This window comes from Castanea sativa, chromosome 5, assembly GCF_040712315.1.
Source record: "Castanea sativa cultivar Marrone di Chiusa Pesio chromosome 5, ASM4071231v1".
In the NCBI taxonomy this organism is placed as follows: domain Eukaryota; kingdom Viridiplantae; phylum Streptophyta; class Magnoliopsida; order Fagales; family Fagaceae; genus Castanea; species Castanea sativa.
In genome coordinates this window covers 27,709,571-27,722,431 of record NC_134017.1, presented here as the reverse complement: position 1 = coordinate 27,722,431, position 12,861 = coordinate 27,709,571, and the positions used below count along the sequence as shown (strand labels likewise).

At 30.4% G+C, this 12,861-nt stretch overlaps 1 protein-coding gene across 1 annotated transcript; it reads right to left on the bottom strand.

Moving 5' to 3' along the window:
* Window positions 1–10,532: 10,532 nt before the first annotated feature.
* LOC142635014 (F-box protein At3g07870-like) lies at window positions 10,533–11,718 on the bottom strand. The gene is made up of 2 exons (XM_075809234.1): window positions 10,798–11,718; window positions 10,533–10,679 (listed from the first exon to the last, which is right to left on the bottom strand). Exons 1-2 carry the CDS (start codon window positions 11,716–11,718, stop codon window positions 10,533–10,535), a joined length of 1,068 nt encoding a protein of 355 aa, XP_075665349.1.
* Window positions 11,719–12,861: the final 1,143 nt, after the last annotated feature.

The following is a 12,861-nucleotide window of genomic DNA, read 5'->3' as shown; positions in this document are numbered from 1 at the left end:
GAGTCTGGAATTACAAACCTTCTCCACGAAGCCGTACTCAATGTGTAAACCTCAACCTCAGCTGGCGCTTTCTTTTGCATGGATAACACACAAGTCTTAGAATCTTGAAATCATTGTTTTGAGGATGATATGCAAATCCAAGAGTGACATTAGCCAAAGCATTGTTATTCGTAGTACCAGCTATGGTAATTTTTCTAATGCTTGGATTCCACAAATATATTTTCCAATAAGAATTGCCCATATAACTAGTGAGACAAAACAAACCTTTACAAAAGCCAATTACTCGGTCATGAATGGGAAATTCAAAAGGCGGGATTTGAAAGCTCGATACGTGGGTCAAGGTGTGGTCACTATTGCAAATAACTGTACGCAATTCTTTGATATTATATGAAATTTTATGTGTATATAGAAGAAAACCATTGTGACTGTTATTTGATAAAGATTTGGCTTGGTTGAAGTTAAAGTGTGCGGTAATGAAAATAGGGTTGGATAATATGGAGTTCCAAGTTTTGGAAACACCTGAATTGGAATATAGATTTCACTGGTAGCCGAGTCAAGATGTTGTACACAGCCTCGTTTCGGAGATGCTGAGACATCATAGGTGGTTCTGCTCTATTTGTATTACAAACTCAAAGGGATTGAAGGATTTGAGTTTCAGAATTCTGATGTGAGATTAGGTAGGGAATGCCAAATATATCTATCTTTATGTGAAGCTCTACAATTTGTTGCCTTCACGTTACTGACTCGGTCTACATTTTGTTTTAGGAGAATGCGAAAGGGACTCTACAACTTGAGCTAGGATTGAGCAAGTTTATCAATATCCAAGTTCATTCTATGAGCCAATTATTAACGATATACAGCTTCTAATTCTTCCTTTTTTTAAAATTATTATTGTTATTATTTTTTTTAAAATCATCACTAAAACGTAGAATAGCCTTTTTGCACTACCTTTGCCTGTGGGTCTTCCATGTGCATGTGTTTTTATTATTATTATTTTTTTATGACATGGTTGTCGGTTTCAATCATGACATGAAAAAGGAAATTTTGGCCTAAAAATTTCAAAACACTACAACAAAATGTATTTTCAGTGACGAAAAAATTCGTCACTAAAAGTCTAGTTTTTCGTCACTAAGAACCTTTAGTGACGAAATCGGACTTTTAGTGACGAAATTCATTTCGTCGCTGAAACCCCGTCACTAAAAGTCCCGGTGACGAAAAATTTCGTCACTAAAAGTCCGATTTGATTTAAAAAAAAAAACTTTTAGAGACGAAAACGTTTCGTCACTAAATGTTTTCCTCACTAAAAACACCATTCAGTGACGAAAATATTTCGTCACTAAAAACATTTTAGTTTATTAAATCATATTTAGTGACGAATAATTTCGTCATTAAAACTATTTTCGGATACATATAGTGACGAAAAAGTTCGTCATTAAAACTATTTTTAAGAAAATCCATGCACATATAGTGACAAAAATTTTCATCACTAAAACCATTTCTTACAAAATTTTGCTACATTTAGTGACGAAATATTTCGTCACTAAAACTTATTTTCTGTTTTTATTTTTTTCATGGCTTTGATATTAACATGTAACCTGTTATTACATTACTAAAACCTCACATTTAAATAATACATTTATTTCAACACATTTATAAAAAAAAGATGCATACATTCCACAAGTAAAAGATAAAACAAGTATCCAATTCAAACTCCTTCCATAAAATAATTGTTTGCAATACATACAATAATTCATCATATTTTATAACAATACAAAAATGTTAGCATAATATAATTAAAACTAACGGAAGATGTCCTCATATGTCTTCAAGTAATGCCAAAAGTAAATCCCCTAAAAGCCACCAATAAGAAATCTGCACAAATATAAAAACAATACTACATTAAAATCGTAAAGTAAAAACATTAACTATGTTATAAGAAACATTTCTAACAATGCATTAAGAGTAGCCACACCAATAAATTAAAATCACAACTCCTAATGTATAAGTTATAGAAAGCAAATATAAATTTTCATGTGTAATATAATACAATTATTTGACAACACTAGCTCTATTCCCCCATAGCTCTATTTTCATGTGCAAATATAGATTTTGGCTAAGCTTTGGTCTTTGATTTTCACAGATCTAAGCCTCTTTCTATTCCCCCACAGCAACCCAAACAATCACTAACCTTGTTATCACATTCAACCAAAAACCTTGTCACCAATACTAAAAAAAAAAAAAAAGCCCTCAGATTATGTCACCAATGGGCATTCATCAAAAGCCTTTACAAACTATATACAAAGAAAATTCAATTGATGGGTCTCCTATTAACCAAACCCATATAGCCAACAAACTAATAATATCAATAAAGTGTACAGAGATATAAACTCCAAAAACAATTCATTTATGTCACCATGTCCATTTCTAAAGTATTAAGCATTAATTTGACTTAAAAAAAGTTCCTATCAGAAACGCATTTCCTATAAAATGAAAAAGAAAAAAAAAAAAAAAGAAGAAGAAGGAAGCAGCTAGTTTAGCTCAAACATTAAAAAAATTTCAAGAAACTTTCTTCACAACCATTACACAGTAAATATCAAATACCCAAACTAAACGAAAATGCATATACCCATTACTGTATCAAACAAAGAAATACCCAAAGGAACTAGAATCATTAAACGAAAATTAACAAAAAAATTAACTCAAAAGAGGAAAAAAAATACCCAGGCTTGGGGGTGGGAGGCGAAAGGTCGTCGGCTGGGTGGAAGGCGAAGGGTCGCCGGAAGCGTCACAAACTGAAGAGTCGCCAGAAGCGTCACAAACTGAAGCGTCGCCGGATGAAGGATGAAGCGTCGCCGGATGAAAGATGAAGCGTTGCCGGCGAGCTGAAGCGTCGCCAACGATCGTTGACGACGCCGATCGGCGACCTTGAGCGTCGCGATCGGCGACGCTTCAGGTCGCCAATGATCGGCGACCTGAAGCGTCGCCGATCGCGACGTTCAAGGTCGCAGATCGCAACGTTCAAGGTCGCCAACGATCGGCGACCTTGAACCTCGCTAATCGCGACGCTAAAGCATCACAAATCTCGACGCTGAAGCGTCGCCAAAGATCGGCGACCTGAAGCATCGCGATCTGCGACCTAAAGCGTTGTCGATCGCGTCGCTGAAGCATCGCCGATCGCCGACGACCTGAAGCGTTGCCGTTGAGCTTGATCGGCGACAGTGGCTTCACATGTGATTTGGGTAGTGAAATGTTTTGTGGTTTAGCTGGGTTTTGAAATTAGGCTTTTAAGGTTTTAGTGACGAATTTTAGTTTCGTCACTAAAGACCGACTTTGTTAAGATTTTTAGAGACAAAATTCATATTTCGTTGCTAAATTATATTTTTAGTGACGAATTGTGATTTCGTCACTAAAAACATATAAGTGCAAAATTATTATTATTTTTAGTGACGAATATTTTTCGTCGCTAATTCTTCTTTATAGTGACGAAAAGATGTTCGTCACTAATACTATCCACAGCAATACCTATAGTGACGAAATATTTCGTCACTAAAAATTTCAACTTTTAGTGACGAAATATTTCGTCACTATAGACTAATTAAACTTGCGCCAAAGTTTCCCTCTATTGGCGCCCATTTTTCAGATCACAATAGTGACGAAATTCATTTTTCATCACTAAATGTTATAATTTTTTTCATTATTAGTGACGAAATTTATATTTCGTCACTAAAGCTATATTTTTAGTGACGAAAAATATTTCCTCACTAATTTTCGTCACTAAAAATACATTTTGTTGTAGTGAAAAAAAAAAAAAAAAATCAGATAGGCATCACCATCAAATTTGCTTACGAAAAGAAAATTTACCTTGATTAGTTATGAAACAAGGAAAATTATATAAAGCTAAAATATAATTCCAAATTCTAAAAATAAAAAAGAAAGCAAACTATCATACGAATCAGTTGATATATCTTGTCTCTTATTCCATGTTATTCGAGAAACAACCCAGGAATTGGTCAATGTTTTTACTTGAAAGCATTTTCAATGAATATTGTTTGTTATTCAAGTGTTCATGAAACAGCTTTGAAAACCATTTTCTAGTGTTTGGCTTGTATGATAATTCATTAATTTCCTATATTTCTAAATTGATGGGAAATAAAAATTTTGATTTATCACATTGAAATATTAATACAAAGCAACTAAATCAACTTTTAAAAAAAGAAAAATTAAAAATAAAATTCTTGAAACTACATGAATAAGAACAATCAAAATAAGAATGCAATAACAAAACTAGATAAAATACATGAATAAAACACTAATCGAAACCTATCAACTATACCTGTACATTGACAAGCATAATTATAAAGACTTGAAAGCTCCAAAATGACACTTGAAAGTTGTTTTTATGTCAATTTTAAAAGCTTAAAGGGATTTTCTAAGTTTTGAAGCATACTATTGTCATTTTAGATGTTTCAAGTGGTATTTTTATCACTTTGACTCTTTTTGGGAGGAATTTTTTCATTTTGATGATATTTCAATCATATTAGAGAATTTAAAGGTGTTTTGGTTATTTTGAAGGTTTTAGGAATATTTATATCATTTTTGACGAAGACATGATATATATTTTGGTCATTTTAAAAAATTTTAGGAGGAATTTTTGTGGTTTTAGAGATTCCAAGTCTATATTGGTAATTTTAAAGGTTTCAAGGATATTTTGAAGTTTTTGATTGTATTTTGATTAACTTGGAAAAATTTTGGAGTATTTCTTTCATTTTATAGGTTTTTGAGGATATTTTTGTCGTTTTGGAGATTTCAAGTGCATTTTTGGTCATTTTGAAGGTTTTAATAGTGTTTTGGAGGTTTTGAGAATATATTTAGGTTGGTTTGAAAATTAATTTTTGGGACATTTACTGCATTTTTGTGGTTCTCATTCTCTTATGTTTGAATGTGTAAAAACTTTTCAACCTCAAAGAAGGTTTTTATTTTCCTGGGGTTAAGGAAAATATATTTAAATTTGGCTAAGTTTTTCAGCCACACAAAAAACATGCAAGTGATAACAAAGAGTTTTTGGAAAATGTTTTAGTTCGAAACAAATGAAGCCTTAGCCAAAATCCGTGTAATAATCAATTAAAACAATAGCATGAATTCGAATGAGCACAATTATGAAATAACAATTATAAAATATGAATTTGAGGAAGTTGCAAAGCAATTAAATTGAAAATAATAAAAATTAAAATAAACAAAACATCTTTAACTTGTAGAGCATAGAGTTTTATATTACCGAAACCCCTTTATCTTAGAAAAACCAAACCCCAAACAAACCTCAGCTCCAAAATGATCCAATTATAGGTAACCCACCAAAAGCATATCACCGCAAACCAATAAATTTTACTGCAAAACCAGAAAAAAGAGAGAAAAAACCCACCTTAGAGGGATTTTCCAATTTTTGTGGTATTTTTTTAGCGGCTTCTGTTATTTGATATCTTCATTACCGTCTCCACAAATAATTTTTTGCCAAAGGAGGTATTATATAATAATCAATTGAAACAGTAGAGTTTAATTTTTCCCTTAGCCAAAATCCATGTAATAATCGATTGAAACAGTAGCATCAATCTAATTCAAATGGGTAAAATACAATTATGATTTAACAGTTATAAGACATGAATCTGATCGAAGAAGTTCCAAATAAAACACCAGCTCTAAAATGATCCAATCATCAGTAATTCACCAAATCACTACAAACCAACAAATTTGTATTGAAAAAACCAGGAAAAAAAAGGGAGAGAGAGAAAAACCCAACTCAGAGAAAAACCCAACTTAGTTGCTTCCGCAATATGATACATTCATTAAGTCATATATATACTAGCATAAAAAAAATCATATGTAAATTAAATGCCTTGATAAAGAAATCATATATAAATTAAATAATATATTTTGATGTTAAATATAGATTATAAAAAATGAAAAATTATTTTAATTAGAATTGAATGCAAAAAAGGGGGTTTATTTATGAAATACCCTACTAATTAAGTAGTGAGAAACTTGAAACTCTAAATTAATTATTCCAATACATAATATATGTAGTGTGTTTGAATAAAATATGTTGTACATCATTAGGTAACCACCACAACATGTGTGTATTTCTCTCTCTCTCTCTCTCTCTCTCTCTCTCTCTCTCTCTATATATATATATATATAAGAATTATTTATCAAAAGAAAATAACCCATGATTTAGAAAGCAAGCCAACATATGAATCTACCTTTCTTGAAAGAGTTTAAAAATTTATCCTTCCAAATTCATAAGACGCAATATATATGTATACACGTACCAAATACATACACTCATATAAAATAATATTTATAAATTTACCTAAAGACTCTAATTATTATTATCATTGAGTTTATTGCTTCTTACTCATGAATTAGAATGTAGCATACCTGTGTAGCTAGAGGAAGAGACATTTCCTTGGGGATTCAGGGATTCACAATTTGGTGTGAGTTTTATTCCACGAAGATAAAGATATATTATAGAAGAAGATGATATATTATAGAAGGAGAAGATAAGAACAAAGAAAAACCTATTACATATAAAACACTATTTATGTAATTACATATTTTTTTCCTGATAAAATTATATTTGTGGTAGTAGTGTTACTTCATTATCTCTAATTAAATTTCATATCCACAATTAAGCTTTTGTATTTATCTAAAAAATTAATAAAACAATAGAGAAAAACTTGATAAGAATAAATTTTTTTTTGGTTGAGAAAGTTGATAAGAATAATTAAGTTGTATTGTTTCTTCTATTTAAAAAAATTACTGCAATTTTTTAGTTGATAGAGTTTAACTTAACTCAAACTTATGCATTCCCTCTCATATTGTACGTTAAATTTTTTAGAATGTTTTTTATGTAGTTTTTTAGGAGTTTCTTTTAATGTAGTTTTGGTCCTTTAGGATAGTTACAAAGTTATCCCGTAAAAAATGAACTATATATATACACGTGAAAAGAGGGAAAAAAAATTAGATTGTGTTGTTTCTATCTAAAAAAATTACTGCAATTTTTTAGGTTGATAGAGTTTAACTTAAACTCAAACTTATGCCGTCCCTCTCATATTGTACGTTTAATTTTTTTTAAAATTTTTTTAATGAGAAAAATTACATATATATATATATATTTTTAAAATCTAAAAATTTTAAAAAATTTCTGCATAGCACTTTTTTTTTTCCCTAAACAGTTGTACTTAGCGGTAGCACTTTAGTAAACCTAAAAAAGCGCATTCCTAAACTCAAAATAAATTCTCAAATAATACAAATTAAATACATCCGAAACTCATCTATGTCGTGATCAATCACAAAATTAGCAAAAACCAACAATTTGTGGGAAGACAAATTTAATGGAAAAAATTATAAGAATAAAAAAACAAAGAAGCTCACATGTTGATCCCCTAGAGTGGCATGGACTCCTATAATCACTACATATAAAAATGTTGTTAAAATTTTTTCAGACTTATGTTTTTCCATCCATATTGTTAGACTCATCCCTAGTAGCATTTTTATGGGTACACATTAATTTACAATTAATTGCCAAATGATAAATTATTGAGAAATAATATGTCCACAACATTTTTACAACAAATCCTAAGTGGCAGGATGTTACTGGTTATTATTGTTGGGGCAAAAAAGTAATCTTAGTGTTAGGTTCAAATTTGAACCAATAACAACTAACCACCTATGATTTGTTATAAAAATGTTGTAAAAATGTTGTGGACGTAGCACCTCTCTAAATTATTTAAAGCATGAAGTAAGAAAAAAGCATGACAACATTCAATTCCATGACCACCTTTTCAATATGGGTATATGATCTAGATGAGCTAAACATGAAAGCTAATATGAATTCTCAATGCAACGTTGCCTTCAGTTACGTAAAGCACATATAAACTTGCTATCCAAATACAAATAGTAACTTATTATTAAAAGTATATATCATTTTTAATCTCATTTAACTACATTTGTTCTTATAATCCATAGCCTAATAGAACACAACATTGAGGGAATATCTACTTATACAGCCAACATGAAGGATGGCTTAACTAGCAAAGACTGTTTGGCGAAAACGCGAGAGTCGTGAAGTGTGGTAGGCTTACACCAGGGGAGTATAAACCACTATTTCTATTTGTTTGAGTCTTTTTATTTTATTTAAATGGAAATTGTTTGATTAAGTCTTTTAACATAGACATAACTTTATCTCAAAAAAACATAGACATAACTAATAGTCAATAATTTTTCATTGAATTTCTACATATGCAAACAAAGAACAAAAAATTACTTGTATATTGTACTAAGAACACTAGTCACTGTATTTTGTTATGGGTTAAGCTACTAACAATTAACACCAATGAATAAATTATGAATTTATGCAGTAATTGCTTGAAACAAGAAAGAAAACCATTTAGTTGATTCTACAAATTGTTCAAAAAAATAATAATAAATAACTTCACCTTCTCTTTAAAAGAGAACATATGCCAGCTCCATCAATTGTTTGATCCTCAAACAATCGAAAATTTCCAATACCCGAAAAACCTATTTATTTTACTTTTCCAACTTCAATAATCAAAATTCTCTTTAAATTTAAAAAAAAAAAAAACCTTCAGAAATCAAAGAAAGACAGCCCACCCTCCATAATTTTAAATTTTTTTTTTAACAAGAAAGATTATGTGACATTTAATGGCTCTATCGTTGATCAATATAATACAGATGAAAAGAAGAGATTCAAAACATATATAATGTTAGTGGACCCAAAATGAAGTAGATTTAATGTAATAAATCTAGGTCTTTTCCCCACGATTTTTGTAGCTTAGTGCAATAACTTACTCTCTTTTATTAAGAGAACAAGAGTTCAAATCTCCCCCTCCTTCCATTCTCATATCTATCGAATTATCAATAAAATAAAAACTACATTATTTTTATGTTGCTTACATGACATTTAACGGTAAGTCATTAATGGGCATGGATGAAGAGAATAAAGAGATTCAAAACATTATATGATTTTTCTTTTGAAGACAAACATTATATGATGTTGGGAACAAAAATGTAAATTATTGAATATAAAATGGCAAAATCAAAATGATTCCAAAGTAAAGTAAGAGGGTACAATATGAAGAAACGAAATAATGTTTTGTTTTCGTTTTTTGCTTTTTTATTTCTAAATTAATTCAATAACTACAATGGGGGGGGGGGGTTTGAATCTTGCATAGATATCTTGGAAACACCTATAAATATTAACCAATTGAACTATAGGGCTCTTGGCAAATTTTGATACAAAATAAGACGTCTTAATGAGATGGGTAATCATTTATATATTATGTCCAATAAATAAGAATATAAGATTATGTTAGATTTTTTTTTATATAGAAGAAGATAATGTTAGATAACTCACACTCGAGGTTAAACATAAGATTATGTTGACTACTTGGCTAAGCATGTATGTTAAAATTATGGCATGCCATGTTCAAGAATAAACACAAAATTTCTCAAAAGTTTTTTTTTATTTTTTATTTTTTTTTAACAAATAATAGCCATAGTTTTCAAACAAATAGTGAGTTTCAGCACTCACACTCGAGGTTAAACATAAGATTATGTTGACTACTTGGCTAAGCATGTACGTTAAAATTATGGCATGCCATGTTCAAGAATAAACACAAAATTTCTCAAAAGTTATTTTTTATTTTTTATTTTTTTTAACAAATAATAGCCATAGTTTTCAAACAAATAGTGAGTTTCAGTACTCACACTCGAGGTTAAACATAAGATTATGTTGACTACTTGGCTAAGCATGTATGTTAAAATTATGGCATGCCATGTTCAAGAATAAACACAAAATTTCTCAAAAGTTTTTTTTTATTTTTTATTTTTTTTAACAAATAATAGCCATAGTTTTCAAACAAATAGTGAGTTTCAGTTAGCTCAACTGATAAAGTCTCTAATAGTTGATATGTGTGTGAAGTTTCCTCTTGGAGACTTGAATCCCGGCCCTTACCTCCCACACCCCACAAGCAATTATACTTGTGGAGTAACCAACGCACCAAGAGATCTAGGATTCAATTCTCGCTTACACCAAAAACCTATTTATGTTTTGGTCTGATAATAAAGAGCTATCATTAAAAGACCAAATGCCATAAGTTAAAGCTCTTTAAAAAAAGTTTTTAAACGGATCATTATACTATGTCCAATAAATGATATTGTGTTGGATAAATTTTTTATTTTATTTTTTATATAGGAATTGTGTTGGCTAATTGGCTAAACATATATGTGGAAATCATAGCATGCCTTATTCGCGAATATGCACAAAATTTCTCAAACATGGTTTATTTGTAACATACAATTGCCATAGTTTCCAAACGAATCATTTTCTGTTTAATAAAATTTAGTTCTCTGCATAAAAAATAGTACTTTCGACTCTATAACAAATGGAAAGAAAACACAACATAATAAAAAATTCATTTATTCACAAATACAAAAATAACAAGAATGACTAGTTATTACCCTAAACTGTAGGATTCATTGCTTAGCTGATCAAGTAAAACTAAGCTCTCCACAAAATTTGTTGTGTAAATCACATCTCTAGGATCGGGAATTCTAAGAACTTCCTCTTTCAAACTCTCAGGGTCAAATGAGACTATTCGCACCTTCAAATCATACCTTTTAATTAGAAGTATCGATAGTGCAACTAAGAAACTTTGCATGTTTATCCATTGGTACACTTTTTTTAGTCCAAGATTTGGCCACACCATACTCCGTCATTACCCATATGTGGCATACACCACTCAAATCAATTTGATCATCACCAATAACAATCAAAGCTAGAGATCCCTTCAAAATTGCGAGCCATTCATTACGTAATGAAACTCCCACTAAATAGTTTTGAGGCAGCCTTATCTCACGGAACCTCTCATCATCGACATCAAAGGACAAAATGAATTTATAGTCACGAGAAAATGCTATAGAATGCAGAGCTCCATTAAAAAACAAAGAGGGTGATTCAGATATACGACAAATAGTTGATCCACTTAATGAGTCCACTGATATTGAAAACTTTCTCCATGAAGCTGTACTCAATGTGTAAACCTCGGCCTCGGCCTTAGCTGGTAGCAATTTCCCTTCATTTTTAAAACACACAAGTCTCAGAATCTTAAAGTCATTCTTTCGAGGATGATATGCAAATCCAAGAGTAACACTACTAGTAGAAGGTTGGCCCCGAATACTAGCCACTCTCATAAACTTTCTTATAATTGGGTTCCACAAATATATATACTGAGAAGAATGGTTCATAGGACTAGGACTAGCAAGAATAAACAGGCCGTTACAGAATCCAACTATGGATTCATACAAAAAAGGGATTTCAATCCTAGAAACCTCAGTCAAAGTGTTGTCACTATTGCAAACAACAGTACACAAATCTTCAACTTCATGTTGAGGATATTGAAGACATGGAATATATTTTTGAGGATATTTGGTATATATCACATAACCATTGTGACTGTTATTAGATAACGATTTGGCTTGATTGAACTTGAAATAAGGGTCAGTAACGATGGAGTTCCAAGATTTGGAAACGTACCTAAATCGGATTGTGGATTTCACTGGCAGCCGACTCAGGATATCGTAGACCATCTGGTCTGAGAGATGATGATGCTGAGACATCATCGGGACCATGCGTTCTCCCATCATCGGAAGTTCAATTAGTAGACTGATCGCAGAATTTAGTTTCTCTGCGTTAAGGAGAGACCTGTGTTGTGTTTGCGGCGAAAAACTGCAAGACAGGCCTATAAATATATAATAGAGTAAACTGTACGATTTTTTACATTCACCGATTCAAGCTAGGAAATAGAGTACTAAAGATATAGATATACTATCTTATCTATAACTCTGATTTAGAGTAGGTTTGAGAATAACTTATTCAGTTGGAATTAAAATTTTTTTGTTAAAAATACTATAAATAAAGATATAAAGAAGTTGAAATAGTATAATAGGATTTATGAATAGTACTAAAAAGTGTAATGAAACTTATAAATAATAATAAAAATAAGTTAAATAATAACAAAAATAAATTAAATAACAAATAAATACTGGATGTTTAAGCCAATGCCAAACATAACTTTAAGGTACACTTTCTAAATTTTCTTAAATAAAAATAAAAATAAAAACCTACGCTTGAACAAATATTGGGCTAAGAATTAAAAGCATAAACCAAGCTTGTCATTCATCCAATATCAAGCTATGGCCCAATTAGCCTTTTTGCATTTATAAGTTTCGTCTATTCCAAGATCAAAGTACAAACATTATTTCCATGCAAGAAAATCATAGGTAAATTAAAGAAAATATTTTAATATAATATTTGAAATTGAATAAACATTATAGACGGAAAAAAATTTCGAACAAAATTTAGTTTAAGGGACATGAAGATGAAGCGTGCATGTCAACTTTTTTTTTTTCGATGTGGTACATGCCACATCGGTTGGTAAAGGTCAGTTTGTAGAATGTGCTGTAGGATTATAGCTCTAACATTATTCTAATTATAAATATCTTTTCTTTCTAAGACATGTTAGAATTTTTTATTTTGAGAATCATGTCACATTAGAAATTGATTATACATACCTAATGCATTATACAATTCCCCCATTCTCTCCCTCTTTATCTCTTCCTCTCTCATCTATACGATAAAATTTTCCCCCTTAATTAGAGTATTAACATCAATTTATGCAAACATTTTTGTCTATTTAAGTATAAGAACTTACTTTTTCTATTTTACACAATCACATTTCAAAAAAATATCTACATTATATTATCTATTATATATACATTTTATTT

Excerpts from the sequence above, each read along its gene's own strand:
- LOC142635014 (XM_075809234.1), bottom strand. The coding sequence starts at position 11,718 with ATGGGAGAACGCATGGTCCCGATGATGTCTCAGCATCATCATCTCTCA. Across the intron at positions 10,680-10,797 it reads GTGGTGTATGCCACATATGG|GTGCGAATAGTCTCATTTGA; the intron begins GTAATGACGGAG and ends TATGATTTGAAG.